Source organism: Coloeus monedula (assembly GCF_965178545.1).
Source record: "Coloeus monedula genome assembly, chromosome: 23".
NCBI lineage: Eukaryota > Metazoa > Chordata > Aves > Passeriformes > Corvidae > Coloeus > Coloeus monedula.
The window spans coordinates 6,071,776-6,087,618 of NC_138803.1; the positions used below are offsets into that span (position 1 = coordinate 6,071,776).

At 52.8% G+C, this 15,843-nt stretch overlaps 2 protein-coding genes across 2 annotated transcripts; both read left to right on the forward strand.

Moving 5' to 3' along the window:
* Positions 1-413: 413 nt before the first annotated feature.
* On the forward strand, positions 414-6,614 carry LOC309581499 (complement decay-accelerating factor, GPI-anchored-like; the record flags this gene model as incomplete). The annotated part of the gene is made up of 8 exons (XM_082296123.1): positions 414-534; positions 768-956; positions 1,386-1,577; positions 2,214-2,313; positions 3,923-4,005; positions 4,505-4,699; positions 5,368-5,496; positions 6,595-6,614. 8 exons carry the CDS (start codon positions 414-416, stop codon positions 6,612-6,614), a joined length of 1,029 nt encoding a protein of 342 aa, XP_082152249.1.
* Positions 6,615-9,057: 2,443 nt separating this feature from the next.
* Positions 9,058-15,630, forward strand: LOC309581500 (uncharacterized protein; the record flags this gene model as incomplete). The annotated part of the gene is made up of 15 exons (XM_082296124.1): positions 9,058-9,121; positions 10,255-10,446; positions 10,955-11,146; positions 11,352-11,448; positions 11,616-11,701; positions 11,961-12,155; positions 12,531-12,590; positions 12,690-12,716; positions 12,823-12,886; positions 13,053-13,163; positions 13,392-13,583; positions 13,828-13,923; positions 14,182-14,277; positions 15,178-15,389; positions 15,508-15,630. The coding sequence occupies 15 exons, from the start codon at positions 9,058-9,060 to the stop codon at positions 15,510-15,512; spliced, it is 1,689 nt and encodes a 562-aa protein (XP_082152250.1). The 3' UTR covers positions 15,513-15,630.
* Between the last annotated feature and the right edge of the window lie 213 nt (positions 15,631-15,843).

Genomic DNA, 15,843 nt, shown 5'->3' on the forward strand with positions numbered 1-15,843 from the left:
TGCTTCACTGACTCTGCTGATCTGTGGTGTAACACCTGCCAGCAAATAACTGAGGAGGTGTTTTCCTACCCTGGACACAGCCTGGCGTGGGAACGGAGTCCTTCCTCCTCTGGGAACATAGTTTTGGAAAAACTGTGCTGGTCAGTGCTCACTGCCAGCCTCAGGACAAATAAAAGGCTTGAGCCTGATGGGGCAGGAGGACCAGCAGGCTCTTCCCGAGCCTGTGAGTGACAGCTGTCCCCACCCCGGCTGCTCTCTGTGTTCCTGACGGAGATTTCAGCTCCGTGTGTGTTCTGGGAAGGTTTCCACGCTCCAGAGGCTTGGTGGAGCCTGCTGCAGAGCATCTCCTCCCAGCTCTGCACTCAGCCCTTGGCAGCAGCGGTGCTCAGCAGAGGAGCACAGGAACTGCTGCAATGAGGGCTGGGGCACCAGCATCGGGGGGACACCCAGACCCCCCAACCTGCGGGGCTGCCTCTGGTCACCCTCTGCTGCTCCTGGCCGTGCTGGGGCTCCTCAGCATTCCTGTGGCTCGTGGTGAGTACAGGGCCATGGGAAGGACCAGAGACACCTGCCTGGATCCCACCTGGCTGCTCAGGGGCTGGCTGATGCCACCCCCAAGCCTGGGGACCAACCCATGGCTTGGTGCTGTCAGATCCAGCCCTGGCTGGGGCTTTCCCCACAGGGGACACCTGGGCCATCCCAACCACCCTCCTGGGGCGGGGAAGGGGCCAGGGGTCCTCACCTGAGGAGGTGTTCTCCTGCCACAGGTGACTGTGGGCCCCCTCCTGCCATGACCCACTCCAGGCCATCCAGCGATGAGCACCCCAGCAGCTTCCCGGTGGGGTCCAGGGTGACGTTCACCTGCGCGGAGGGCGCCCGCAAGATCCCGAGGCTGCCGGACACCACGGAATGCCTGCCCGGCAACCTCTGGTCCAGGCTGCTGGACCCCTGCGGCCGTAAATACCCTCCTTTCTCCGAAACACAGCCCCGGGTCGACATCCCTGTCCCTCCTGGGGCTGCGCTGCGCTGGCACCGTCCCTGTCCCAAGGGACAAACCCCAAACCCGCTGCCCTGTGCCGCTGCCCCTCGGAGCCGCTGGTGGCCGCGGGGGCTGGGAGAGGGGTCAGTCAGGGGGGTGGAGCTGGGGTCCTGTGCCCCCCCAGCCTGTGCATGTACTTCCCATGTCCTACTAACCCCTTCCCCGGGCTCCTAATGCCGCTCCATCCCCGCTTTGGTGCCTGCAGCAGTTTGGCAGCCTGGTAAGGAACCCGAATTAACCTGCCATGAGCACCAGGAGCTTTCCAGAAGCTTTCCCGTGATCTCAGGGTGTGTTTGGCACGCTCCTGGTGGGCAGCTCTTTCAGGCCGGCTTTCCTGGGCCGCCAGGGAGCTGCGCTGCCCCGACCAGGCTGAGGTTTGCTGCCCTGTCCAAGGAGGATGAGAGGAGGAATTTCTTCCCTGTGGGGACCAACGTGAGCTACGTCTGCCGGCCCGGCTACGAGAACACCTCGGAGAGCTCCCCCTCCAGCACTTGCCTCGAGAACCTGGCGTGGTCAGAAGCTGCTGAGCTGTGCAGGAGTGAGTATTTCTGCTCCACCCCATGCCCCAAAAAAGCAGCCTTGGCTGCTCCCAACCTGCATCCCAAAATGCAGCCTGGTTGTCATCCCAAGAGCCCCATTAGCACAAAGCTGGGTGGATATTCCTTGTCATCCCTATTCAAGACTGAACAGCAGAACTATCAGTGATGTTCTTTCTTTATTTTTCTGCTGGCATAAACAGATGTGGTTTGATTTTCATGTTAGGGAACGTTTGGTTGGACTCGATGAGCTTACAGGTCTTTTCCAACATTTTTACAATCCTAAAGGCGTTTTCACTGGGACATGGCACATGCAGGGGACAAATCCCAATCTGCTATTCTAGCACTGAACTTCAAAATGAGGGCAAAGCATCCTCTTGGTGACCCCCATGGAATATTAAGACTGGTGATATGAGAGGAATATTTTTTCACAGTCAAGCACTTTCTTCCTAATCCAGTGAGATGGAAACACCTCTGTGAGTGTGGAGCCTTTTGGGATCCCCACCTTCCCCTGCAGCTGAGTCTCGCTCCTGCCAGCCCGGCTGTGACGCCCATGCAGTAAAATGCTTTGGAACCTTTGGGAATAACCCTCTAAGCCTGTGTCTGATGTCTCATTCAGCCTTCTCTGTGTCCCCCAGGGAGGTCCTGCGGCGCCCCGGGAGCGCCGCCCGGGGGGAGGATGGGGCCCCTCACGGACCTGCAGCTGGGAGCGCGGGTGGATGTGTTCTGTGAGGATGGGTGAGTGCTGGGCACTGCCACGGCGGGGCAGGGCTGGGACACAGCTGCAGAGTGGCACACAGCTGGAGGGAGGGGACCAGGGTCAGGATTCACCTTTTCCTTCAAGTGCCACCCAGAGGAGCTTTAAGTGTCCATTCCCAGCAGCACCAGCTGGTTGCACTCTCAGCTGATAACTCTGGACTTCAACACAAGTTATTTAAAATATTTCAGCGTAAGATAGTTGAGAGGTACCGAATAAAAAGAGTTACATGGGGATTTTTAAAATCCAGTTAAGTTCAGCTGGAAAAGTGCAGTGAAGCACAGTTTCCATCAGTCAGGAGCTGACTCACGGCTGCTGCCTGCTTTCAATCAGGGCCCAAATGCAGTGGACTGAGCTGAAATGTCAAGTTCTTGCTACTCCAGCCAGTGTTCCTCCCTCCCAAGCAGGATGCACCTGGCATCATCTGGCTTGTGCTGCCCAGCTCCAAATATAGCAGAGGAGTTTGTTCTTTCCCTCAGGATGTAATTAAAGAAAATGACAGCATGTCCCACCCTTCTGGGGTTGAGAGAAACTTTGGAAATCTACAGCAGGGTGGAGGGATGATGTTGCTCATATAATTTAGATCAGATAATTTCCATCATGTCCAGATGCTGAGGGCTTTAGCACAGGAGGGTAATTCAGAGATGGGGAAGGTGTCAGAACAAGATCCATGAGCTTCCAGCAAGCCAATGCAGAAACCACTTTAATTAGATGTGGATCGATCCCTGTTGCCCCTCACTGGTTTCTGCTGTACATGAAGGATGTATCTGAATCCCAGAATCCCAGACTGGTTTGGGTTGGAAGAGACTTTAAACCTCATCCAGTGCCATGCCCTGCCATGGGCAGGGACACCTTCCAGTAGCCCAGGTGGCTCCAAGCCCCATCCAACCTGGCCTTGGAGACTTCCAGGGATGGGAAGTCCACAGGATCTCTGGGGAAAGCACCTTATCAGCTGAGAAGGTGCCCCCACAATGTGCAGGTGTTTGATTTTCTGGCAAAACTTCAGCAAAACAGCTGCACCTGACACCCCAAAGCAGGTGTTGGGCAGGAGGTGGCACTGGGGGACACTGGGGCCCCTGCCCTGCCCCACCAGCACCGAGGGGTTTGGCAGATCCAGTTCCGTGACCCCAGCGAGCAGCAGCCAGGGCTGAGCCCCAGCCTTTGGAGGTGCTGTGTGTGCTCGGCAGGGAGCTGCACCCTCGTCACCTCGTCCTGGAGGTGACAGCGGCGTGGGAAAGGCCCTGGGTGGCGGCAGAATGAATCAACCCCAGCACTGCTGGGCTGGGAAACCGGCAGGGACGGAGTCTCTGATTCAGCAAATCCGTGTGGGAATCCACACCTCAGCTCGGCGCTGTCTGGCATTCCCGGAGAGCTGTGCCAGCCCCATTCCCCTGCCGTGGAAAATGCCGAGTCAGAGCAGAGAATCGCCTAAAATAGATTAACACGGATCCTGGAAGGAGTTCTGCTGGTAACCGGCAGTGTCATCATCACCGCTGGCTTTACACTCCCGATCCTACTCGTGCTGGGGGTGGGTGGGAAATATTCACAGATTTTGGATAGTTACACTGAATTTTTCCTCGTGTATTTTAGGTACAAACTAGTTGGGAATAATTTCATCCGGTGCCAGCTGAAAGGAAACGATGTTGAATGGAGCGAACTTCCAACTTGTGAATGTGAGATTCATCTTTAATTGTGAGATTAAACCTTTTACTTCACTCCAGCAGACCCTGCATCCCCATGACCAGTCCGAACCTCTCTTTGGATTGTTTCTGCTGATATTCTGTGGCTGATCTGTCTCGAACACTGCAGCTGAGAAAGGCCCATTCTGCTGCTGACACAGTTTCAGCAGTTTTGTTCCCACAAAATCAACATTTTTGTCATGACTGAAGGCGATGGGGTGAGATTTCCAGGAATCCTGAGTCAGGGCATGGCAAGCTGCTGTTTATTTGTTGGGGCCGTGTTGTGAGAGGGAGAAAGGTGTGAGAAGAGAAACGCTTCAGGGACAAACAAGAGAGAATTGGGACAGGCAGCAGTGCTTTACCCATCTAGTGCTGGTTACCCACCTTCACTGTCCAAAGTTTATCTCCAGGAACCTTAGCTAGACTCAAACATTTTGTATTTTTATTAAAACCGAAGCTTTTAGCACACATACATTGTCCCTCTCTCCTGCAGCAATTACCTGCCCTCCACCTCCTCCAATCAGCCACGGGAGACACGACAGGGAAGGCATTGAAATTTTTGCTTTTAACTCCACGGTGACCTACAGCTGTGACCCCAACTTCCAGCTGGTCGGGAATGGGAGCATCCATTGTACGAGCAGGAACAAAACCAGCGGAGCCTGGAGCGGAGCCGCGCCCCAGTGCAAAGGTGGTTTCATCATTTCATTCATATTATTTATTATTATTCATTATTTATTGCTGTTGAATATTGAATAGTGAATATTGAATATTGAATACTGAATATTGAGTATTGAGTATTGAATATTTAATATTTAATGGTTAATATTTAATATTTAATGTTTAATATTGTATATTGTATATTGTATATTGTACATTGTATGTTGTATGCTGTATGTTGTAGATTTGTAGATTTGTAAATTTGTAAATTTGTATATTTAATATTTAATATTGAATACTTAATATTTATATAGTTATGTATTTACTATTTATATATTTAATATTTATTATTAATTCAGTATTTAGGATGAATCAGCTTAAAATACTGTGGTTATGAGGTGCAGGAGGTGTCAAATGTCAGTTGTAAGGAAATTTTAAAGGGGGAAAAGGCAGTGCTGGAGCAAGGATGGAGCAGTCTCTGCAAGGAAGGCAGAGTGCCCCGAGCAATGCTCACTCTTTGTCCCCCAGAGAAAAGCTCAGCTGTCAGACTCAGAGCACAAGACATGAAGAGGACAGTTCCTCCCAAAAGTGAGTTGAAATGACTCGACATTGAATCAAGTCCCATTTATTTTTCTCCTCTATCACATTTCTACGAAAGGCCACCTGATGAAGCTCACCCCGTGAATTTCCTTTTCTCAGGTCCACAGGGAAATGGAATCCAGCCCTCTAAGAAAACTTCCACGTGGGAGATGAAGCTCAGCCTCTATCAAAAGGCGCTCCAAAATACCATTTCCTTCTCCCAGTCTTCCTCTTTCTTCAGGGAACCAGGTCAGTCCTGGAGGGATGATGACATCAGTGGCACTTCCTGCTTACTCCCAGCCCTAAAACCCAGAGTTTTCTTTTCTTCCCCCCATATTTCTGTTCAGTGAGCAGGAGCTGGGCTGCCTCAAAGTTCAGATTTGTTCTACCTTTGTACAAATCCCCAAAATCCTATTCTGGGACCAGCAAAGGATTCATGTGTCCTCCAAAGTACATGGGGATCCTCCCCCAACCCGGCTGCTTTCAAAACTTGAAATGGTCCAAAGCTGCATCATTTCATGGAAGTGAGTGGGGTTTTTGTCATGTTCTGTTCTCCGTAAGTTTTCTCTGTATAATTTATATTTTTTGCTGGTTGGGCTTCTGGTTCACAACTCAGCTTTGGCTGCACTGACCTCCCATTCTAAAAAAGCTTTGCTTCATCTGAAATACATTTTAATTTATCAATTCTTCCTTGCCCTCACGTTATTACCGCTCTTTTTTTTTTTTAACTCAGTTTTTGGGCCTTTTGAAAAGCATGAGATAACTTTGTACCACGTAGCCCTGAGAGTGCCAGGGCTCCTGTCCTTGCTCTGAGGTGCTGATGCCAACCTTGTTCCACACAGGGAGGTCGTGGGTGGCCAGGAGGAGCTGGACACGGCGGAAGTGCTGCTCCTCCAGATTCCCCACCCGCTGCAAAGGATGATTCCATCCATGAAAGGGTGAGTGTTGGCTCTGTGGGACGCGCTGGGAGCTGTAATTGTGTCATTGTAAGCAGGGCAACACCCGCTGGAGGGTCTCAGTGTCCAACTGGGGGATGGTGAGAAGTGTTTCTCTGGTGTCAGGGTCAAGCTGAGTTTGCCCATCCCTGGCTTTTGTCTCTTGGGTCAAAGTCAGAAAATCTTTAACTGTTCCTGATCTGTTCCAAAAGTGCCCCATGCAATGGTCACACATCAGGACTCTTACACTTTGCTCTGAGATAAAGGATGACCTCAGTCAGGTCTGTCCCACATATAAAATGTAACTTTTTAATGGCGATGTTTTAGCATTCCAAGAAATCGATTGGAAGTTACTCCCGCAAGCATTGGCTGATTTCCATACTTGCTCCTCCCATCTGCGTTTTTCTTACAGCAGTTGCCTTCCAGCTGTGATTCCTGCTCATCCCACCAGAGTTTCAGAGGCTGCGTTGTCCCAGAAACCCTCAGACCTCCGGCAGAAGTTCCTCCGGGGCCCGGCTATGTCACGCCCAGCCTGATGCTGTGTTTCCAGGGCCGCAGGTTTTCTGCTCGCTGGCAACGCCACAACAAACCCTAAATACAGCCCCAGCCTCCCTGGGGAGCTGAGCTGCTCCCGTAACTTCCCAGGAATTCCAGCCGTGGATCCAGCTGCCAGTGGGGCTGAAAAGCAAAGCACGGATTTCCCCGTCCTGCAGAGTTATGAGCTGACTTCTTTTAGGAAACCGTGGTACTCTGGCTATTAAATGGCTTGATCTTTTTATCCTGAGTGGTTTTAGCCCTTCCTTTAGGAAAAGCTTCTTGTATCAGCCCCAAAGTTCCTTGCAGTTTTGGTTTCTACCACAGGAAGATAAAGCCACGTGTGGGCCGGGCATCCCTAATCTTGTAACGTAAAGGAGCCACTTCTGCTTTCCAGAGGGAGGGAGGCAGCTCAGTCATGCTGTGGGCACATGAAGCACTCCCAGACACAGAAATACAGCTCCTAAATATCCTCCCCAGTGTTGCCACCCTGCAACAGAGGGACAGGAAATGTCATGCTCATTCCTTTGGCTGCCTACCCCAATTTTGTCCTTAAAGGCCTAAAACTCCCAAAGCCTCTCTGGGTTTTTATTTATATTTAGTGATAAATGGTAGTTGTTTATAAAGGACAGTCTGTAAATTCAGCTCCCTGCTGTTCCCTTGTCATATTTTATTCTCTTTTTCAGGAAGGAATCAGCTTTTAGGTATATCCTGGCAATGTTCAGGTTTGATGTTCAGTCAGTTCTTTATCAGCACTCTGAACATTTATTTTCTGAATGCCATTCAGGGCAAGTTAAACTCAGTTATACAAAAAAAAAAAAAAAGTAGTAAAGGAGAAAATCAAATCCATGCAGGAATGTGTGGGAATGTGTTTCTGGGAAGTGGTCTGGAAAAGGAAGCTGGAATTACACCTCCCTCAATCCCATTCAGCCACCCTGGGCCTGAGCCGTGCAGCCCCTGAGCTGTGGCTCAGCCCATGCAGACCCAGGGCCAGTCCCAGAGGGTTTTGGGAGCTGAGGCTGAGTTTCTGTGGGAGGCCTGGAGCAGCTCCAGCGCTGTTCTTGCTGGCAGGTTTTGCCGGACACCTCCCGCTGCCCCAGCCCTGCACCAGCTCGGGTCAGGCTGCTCCCTGAGTGTGTCCTTCTGCCACCAGCAGCTGCTTGGCCTGATTCCTGCCGTGCAGGGAGGGATGTCCGGGCCAGATAAAGCAAGTGGCCGTCGCTGGCTGGGCAGGCACGGAGCTGCTATCGTGGGGCTCAGCTGCTGCGTGGAAGGAGATGGTGCTTCCCCGGTTCCTGGGGCAAAAAAGGGGCAGCAAATGTGGGTGCAGAGGGGCAGGGCTGAGCCGGGCCGGTGGTACAGACGTCTCCTGTTTCCTGCTCAAGCAGGAAAACAACCCGGCTCAAGGGTCCAGCCTGTTAGCAAGAGGATTTTACTGAGCTGAAGCTGCAGCCCTTGGTTCTGTGAGCGGAGCCGCTCCCTGCGGGGGCTGGGCATCACGCGAAGCCTTTGCCAGAGACTTTTCAGCATCTCCTGCCCCGTGCCAAGGTCACTGCCCTGAGCTAATACAGGAGAATTCCCCAGAACTTAAGGTGTGGTTTTTTTCCTGTTAACAGATTTCTTCAGCGTTACGCAGCCCCCATCCCCGTTCAGGCCAGTGACTGTAAAAACGCAGCCAAGGTGTCTCCACGTAGTTTGTCATGGTGCTTACAAGGAAGTATTTTAAAGAAATACGTTATCCAAGGTGCTGGATTCCTCCCTTAGGAAAACATCTCTGCGTCTCATTGCAAATGCCTTTGTTACATCTGCTGGGGATGAAATTGTACTGGAATGGAAAATAAAGTGGAAATTAAAAAAAAAAATAGAGTAAAAGAGGTAAGTTTGAGCTTCTCAGCGGAAACATCACTGTTTCCTGGATAACAAAGGGAAGCAGGAAGGTGCAGGTCGGCTGCTGCTGGCTGCCCTTTCCTCGGGGTGGCAGGACCCATTCCCCTTCCTGCCGTTTTTGCTTTGGGTCTTTTGTTTTCCTTTGGCACTTGGCAGCTTTGGAAGGAGGGGGGTCTTCACCTTTAGAAGGTGCAGAGTAACGCTGAGAAGCAGCTGCTGAGGCAGCGGGTTCCCGGAGAGCCGCTCTTTGGGATGCCAGGCGTGACTGGTGGAGGGGGCACCGCGGCCACCGCGTTTTCCACACCCAGTCCCACTCCCCCCCTCACACACGGCTTTCGTCAGAGATTTCCCGGAGCTGAGCTGGCCGGGAGGGGCGGGCGGGGGCTCCGGCTGCGGAGCTCGGACCAGCCCCGCGGGAGTGGCTCCGCTGCCCGGGCAGTGCCGGGGGGCCGCGATGGGCTCCGGCCGCCGCTGCTCGCTCCTGCTGCTGCTGCTGCTGCTGCTGCCCGCGGCCTGGGGTGAGCCCCTGCGGAGGGGTGGGGTGTGCGGGGAGCCCGGCTCGCCGGGGCTGGGTGTTCCCTGCGTGCGGGAGCGCTCTGCGCGTCCGCGGGCGTGCGCTCGGTGTGCGAGTGTGTGCTCCGTGTGTGATCCTTGTGAGTGTGCTCCGTGCGTGATCCTTGTGTGTGTGTGCTCCGTGCGTGATCCTTGTGTGTGTGTGTGATCCTTGTGAGTGTGTGCTCCGTGTGTGATCCTTGGGAGTGTGTGCTCCGTGTGTGATCCTTGGGAGTGTGTGTGCTCCGTGCGTGATCCTTGTGTGTGTGTGTGCTCCGTGCGTGATCCTTGTGTGTGTGTGATCCTTGTGTGTGTGTGCTCCGTGCGTGATCCTTGTGAGTGTGTGCTCCGTGCGTGATCCTTGTGTGTGTGCTCCGTGCGTGATCCTTGTGTGTGTGCTCTGTGCGAGTGTGTGCTCCGTGTGTGATCCTTGTGTGTGTGCTCCGTGCGTGATCCTTGGGAGTGTGTGCTCCGTGTGTGATCCTTGTGAGTGTGTGCTCCGTGTGTGCTCCGTGTGTGATCCTTGTGTGTGTGTGCTCCGTGCGTGATCCTTGGGAGTGTGTGTGATCCTTGTGAGTGTGTGCTCCGTGCGTGATCCTTGTGTGTGTGTGTGCTCCGTGTGTGATCCTTGTGTGTGTGCTCCGTGTGTGATCCTTGTGTGTGTGTGCTCCGTGTGTGCTCCGTGTGTGTGTGTGCTCCGTGTGTGATCCTTGTGTGTGTGTGCTCCGTGTGTGTGTGTGCTCCGTGTGTGATCCTTGTGTGTGTGCTCCGTGTGTGATCCTTGGGAGTGTGTGCTCCGTGTGTTATCCATGTGCATATGTGTGATCCTTGTGTGTGTGCTCCATGTGCTTCCTGTGCTCCACGTGTGTTTTCTGTGTGCTCCGTGTGTGCCCCATACCCACATCCGTGTGTGCTCTGTGCGGGTTTGTGTGCTCTGTTCCCACTTACCTCGAGTCTGTGTGCCCCTGGCGCTGCCCCGGGTGTGCTCCATGTGCCCTGCTCTGTGTGCCGCCCGTTCCCACAGGCTCTGCGTGTGCCCAGCCCGGGCTACAAAAGCAGCAGCAGAAGCCCCGATAAATCCTCGTTTATTTTCCCACAGGGGACTGCGGGCCGCTGCCAAATATCAGCCACGCCGAGCCCCGAGGGGACACCAGACACCAGGAAAGCTTCAGTGTGGGCTCCACGGTGACCTACAGCTGTGTCCCGGGTTACACCAAGCTCCCCTTTCTCTCCGACACCATCCGCTGCCTGCCAAATTCCCAGTGGTCCAGCCTGCTGGAGTTCTGTGGCCGTGAGCGTTTCCCTTTCTCTGACACAAGGAGGGTGCAGGCTGCTTGTGAAAACATCCACGGCTTTGGCAATCGCTGCCTCAGGGGTTTCCTCATCTGCAGCGACACAGGATGAAGTGGTTTGGCCACTTCTCTCGCTGCCCTTTTTTCCTACATGCCACCGAGGCTGTTGGAGCCCCGTGCTGGCACTTGTGTGTTAATAAATATAGAGGAACAGCTTGGGAAGCACATGGAAAAGGGGAAGGACTGCAGGGGCGAAGCACTGAGTGATCAAAGGGCTAAACAAGGGTGGAGGTTTGGCTTTGGGGACTTGGAAACTTCTACAGTGAGAATTGGCTGCACTTTCCCTCCTCAGAGAATTCCCTGGTGGAGGAGGCCAGGGAGGAGGGCACTGTTTGGGGCACCCATGTTCTTAGTGAGACTCGTGCGTTATCGCTCAGATTTATGTTCATAGTTGAAAGCTAAATATTGCTATTTTTGCTCTGTTTCTGTTGTCTCTGTGGCTGCCAGGCAGCTGTCCCCGACCGCCATCCGTGCCATTTGCTGGGATATCACCACAAGATCAAAGGCAGAACTTCTACGCCGTTAATACCACGGTGAGGTACATCTGTCGCCTGGGCTATGAAAACACCACAGACCAGCCCCCCACCAGCACCTGTCTGGACAACTTAACGTGGACAAAAGTTCCTGAGCTGTGTCAGAGTGAGTGTCTCCGTGTCATTTCACTTTCTCCAGCACTCTGTTCCGAGTGCCACATCTGTATTTTAAAATTGCTCTTTTCTAATGCCATTTAACATGAAATGCCATTAACTGCCTGGTTTGACATTGCCGTACTGCCATGGAAATTAAGTCTGCGGGGTTTTTCCCAGCCTCACAGTGTCCTAAGGATAATCTTACTCTTTTTTAGAGAAATCTTGTGGTATTCCAGCCAATCCAGAACACGGACAAATTATTGCAGACAATCACCTGCTGGGTGCAAGAGCCAGGGTGGTTTGTGACCGTGGGTGAGTGTGAAGCCGCTGCCCACTGCATCCCAGTTGCGCAGCCAGAGTCACTGGGGTGTGAACTGGGACGTGGGGCTCTGCCCATACCGAGTCCTCAGCACCCCTTGTGGCACATTCTTGGCTGGTGACAACAAGCTGATTTTGGGATGTGCCTTTTGCTCCTGCAGGTACAGATTAGAGGGAGCATCACCTTTCATCAGGTGTCTCCTACAGGGAAACAAAGCTGCCTGGAGTCCTCCTCCAGCTTGTCAGGGTAAGTGAAGTTGCCCAGTGCTTGACTGGAAATACCAAATATTCCAACCCAGAAATGCTCCTTTTTTGGTTTACTTCACTGAGTGAAGTCAGGTCAGCATCCCCACAAGGGGAGAGCTGCTGTCACAAAGCAGGGACTCCCCGGGAGCATCACTGCTGCCTTCTGCCTGTGAAAGCCTGACAGAAGCAGCGTCCCCTCAGGCTGCCGAGAAGAGCATCCCAGGGGTCACCTCCTGAACTCTTTTCTCTTCCTCCCACAGCTATTTCCTGTCCCCCTCCTCCAGCCATCCCCCACGGGCAGCACAGTGGTAACAGCTCGGAGGAGTTTGTGTTCGGCTCCGTCACAACCTACACGTGCGAGCCGGGGCTGGAGCTCGTGGGACAGGACACCCTGAGCTGCACCACGGAGAACGGGACCCACGGCACCTGGAGCGGGGCCCCTCCCGAGTGCCGGGGTGAGCACTCATCCCTCTCCTCACAACCATCCCGGTCCCCAGCAGTTTTTCTTGCACAAGCAGGCATGGTTTTACGTTTTCCCTTCAAGAGGAACAGGCAGAAATGTAATTAACCGTGTGTGAAATGTAGCAGTGACCGCAAAGCTGGTGGAGTGAACTTAGAAGGGATTTATATCTCGTGTCCAGCAACACCCAGGCAATAACGCCAAGTAGAACAGCAGAATCCCCTCTGTCCATATGGCCTGGAGTGTCACAAGAGGTCCCTGTCCCTGCCCATGTGATGTTGACTCCTCACTGAGCGATTATGTACATTATGTGCGAGTTGAGCACCACATAAACCAGCATTTTGAGTGCTTTTCCTTTGTCTCTCTCTAGTTAAAACCACAGCAGAGACAAACCAAACCAAACCTTTGGAAGACAACCCTTACTGGCTGGGTAAGAGCTCCATTTCTTAAAAGTCCTGTTAATTGCTGTAATTGCACCACATTTTGGGCTTCATATTTTTAACACCCATTTCATTGTTTCCCTCCCCAGCAAGCATCCTCATTCCGAGTTGCATCGGTAAGTAGCTTAAAACTGAAAGTACATTTCCCTACCCCAAAGCTGTTTGCTATTAAATACCTGGAGTCAATGGTTGATTTCACTCTCCCTTTCCCTTCTTTGTTAGTTCCCCCAGTAGTCCTTGGAATTCTAGCTGGGATCATCGTGAGACGGAAAGAGAGTGAGAAGCAGTAAGTGACACTAAGCTGCCCCTCGTAAATCATAACCTTCCCTAGGGATAAGTGGCTATTTCCTTTCAAGCCCTACACCTTCATTATATTTGCATGGTTAGCACTATCTTTTCGTGTTGCTAAGTTTCTTTTTTTTCTACAAATTTTCTCCTCTCTGTCTCTTCAGCTCGTACGATGTGAGTTTACAAAAGCACGAGACGAAGGGAAGGGATGCAGTGATGCGCCCGGAGGTAACGCATGAGAAGAAGCAGCCCAAGCCCTGGAATTACTATTTTTGGTAGGTTTGCTTGTTCACCTGCCCAAAACCTTGTGTCAGACTTCTGGCGACAGCCAGGGGTCTCACTGGTGCTGAGCACACCCGTGCAGAACATCTCTGAGCGGTCTTTGACTTTCAAACACCACGATGAACATCCCGCTGTGCAAAGGGCGCCGGCTGCCTCACAGGAGGGTTCGGGCTTTGCTGGCTGCTCTCTGGAGGGATTTCCCCTGTATCTCTCATCCACAGCCACACAGGGAACTGCCACGTGTGTCCCAGCTGTGAGGAGCAGCTCCACGGTGACCTGTCCCCTCTCTTGGAGCCCGCACGCCACGGCTGCACCGCCTGCCGGGACTGGCTGAGCTCCCAGCCCCAAAAACCCCGCACCTACTCGGTCCCCAGCATTGGGGATGGGGACAGACCAAGCACAGCAGGCACCAGGTACAGCATCAACAGGGGCTTGCTCCTGCTCCCCTGGTACAGGCCCATGGAAAGCAAAACAAGGGGAAAGGGGGAGAAAGCATCTTTGTGTGGAGAGAGCGAGTTTGGCGGTTGGAATTCATGTGGTTGCTGTTTTAGAGGCAGCAAGTCTTTGATATTTAGAAAGCAGTGGCTCTGTCGGGCAGTAGGTGTTTTTGGAAAGCCACACACTCAGGTTGCTCTCTCTCTCTCTCTCTGCATTCAGCTCTCCTGCCAAAGCTGTGGATGTGCTGAGGGGAGATGGCACAGGAGAAGCTGCTCCGTGGTGGAGTGAGGCAGAGCAGCCCATGGACAACAAAAGGTCAGTCTTCCACCTAAAAATAACCAGATGCCACAGTTGGCCTGGACAAAAATCACTTCAGAATGGAGTAGAACTGTGCTTATCAGAGAATCCTGGAATGATTTGGGTTGGAAGGGACCTTAAAGCTCACCTCCTTCCCACCCCCTGCCATGGGCAGGGACACCTTCCCCTATCCCAGGTTGCTCCAAGCCCCAGAAACATGGCCTGGAAGGCACATCCATGCTCTCAGTGCACATCCTCAATGGTTCTTCTCCACAGTGACCACATCTGTCCCATCTGTGAGAGCTGGCTCCGTGCCCACACTGGCCAGGATGGCAACAGTGCTGTGACACCGGGGGAGTGGCGGGACAAGGGGTGAGTGTGGCCAGTGCAGGCAGCTCCTGTCCAGCTCCTCTCAGCAGCAGCACTGCAGTGTGTGCCCAGTGCCCTCAAAACTGAGAGTTCATTGCATAACTTAAAATAGAAATAGGTGGCGGTGTGTGAATGTTGGTGGCACTTGCTCCCAGCCCTGTGCCAGGGCAGAAGTGTGGGGCCTGCTTGAGCAGAGAGATGTGAAACCGGGTGAGGTTTATTCAGATGGTGCTTGTGGAGTTTCCTTGGGTGTCTCTGAAGCAGCCTGTGCCCCTCAGCTGTGCTCACCTGGCTCGGCCTTGTGTTCTTTGGAGCTCTGGTTTTGGTTAAGCAGCAAAGAGCCCAAGTGAGACCCTACAGCAGGAGTCTCTTTTCACCCACTGCCCAGGGCTTTTCCCACCTGTGGGTATGGTTCATTTGCCTGTGGCAAGGTCAGGTTTCGGGCCAGAGCAGTGATGAGGTGAGCAAGGTAAGCCTATTGGCTCAGTTCATTTATTTATTTATCTTCTGACATTTGCCTATGAGAGACCGGTGCTCTCTCAGGCTCACAAAGCTTCCTTAAGAGAGTCACCACTGACAGAGGCAAATTCATAGGAGAAAACAGATCAACATGGTTTGACAGGCATCTGCTTGCTTTGGCTTTAGGAAGTGTGAACTCCTTGTTGCTGTGTTTGTTTGGGGTTTTTTTTTTCATTTATTCTTGTGAGTGCCTGGCTGTGGGCCCCAATCCTGGGGGAGCAGTTCCAGATCTGCGTTCTTGAATCACTGCTTATTTGAGTTTAAAAAGTGAAATCGTGAAGGAAATCAGCTTTTGTGGGTGCTGGAGCCTGTGCAGGGTGCTTTGGAGAGGGGCAGGTTCTGTCACGATCCCATTGGGACTCACCCTCAGCTCTCTCCCCACAGCCCATGGGGCACTGTCTGCCCTCCCTGCACGGACCAGCAGCTCCTGTCACTTGTCCACGGGGACACAGCCAGCAGCCCTGTGTGTCCCCTGGCCGCGGAGGGGAGCCAGGTCCACCTGGTCCCTCTGCACAGCCCCGGCTGCCACGTCTGCCCCGTGTGCGCGGTGCCCACCCACGCTCACCTGTGCCAGCCCCAGCGCCTGGCACCCGATGGTAGGAGCTGCACGGGGCACCCCAAACACCCCGGGGTCTCTGGGGAGGGGGCCAGGGCTCCATAAACCCTCCCCAGGCCGAGGGAGTCCCCCTGATTACTGCTTGTTTCCCGTTGCAGGATAAATCCAGCGGCTGAGGAGGGAAGGGGAGTTCTGACACCGATCCCTGGCGCTGTCAGGGGTTCGGTTCTTAGTGCAATAAATAGACCTGAAGTCAAGGGTCTGACTTCACCTGACTTGGCAAAGAAGCAGAAAAATCAAACATACTTCAAACCCAGCTCTGTGTTGGTTTAATACCTACTTTTTTGTTTATTTTTGTATGAACAAAGTATTTTTGCAACTCTTAAAGCAAGAGTTCGAAAAGTCAGTAAACGTTTCATTCCACTAGGAAAATAATTTCCTCTTTGCACAATCTTATGTGATTTATTTGTACTTTTAAACTACTTTTTTTGACT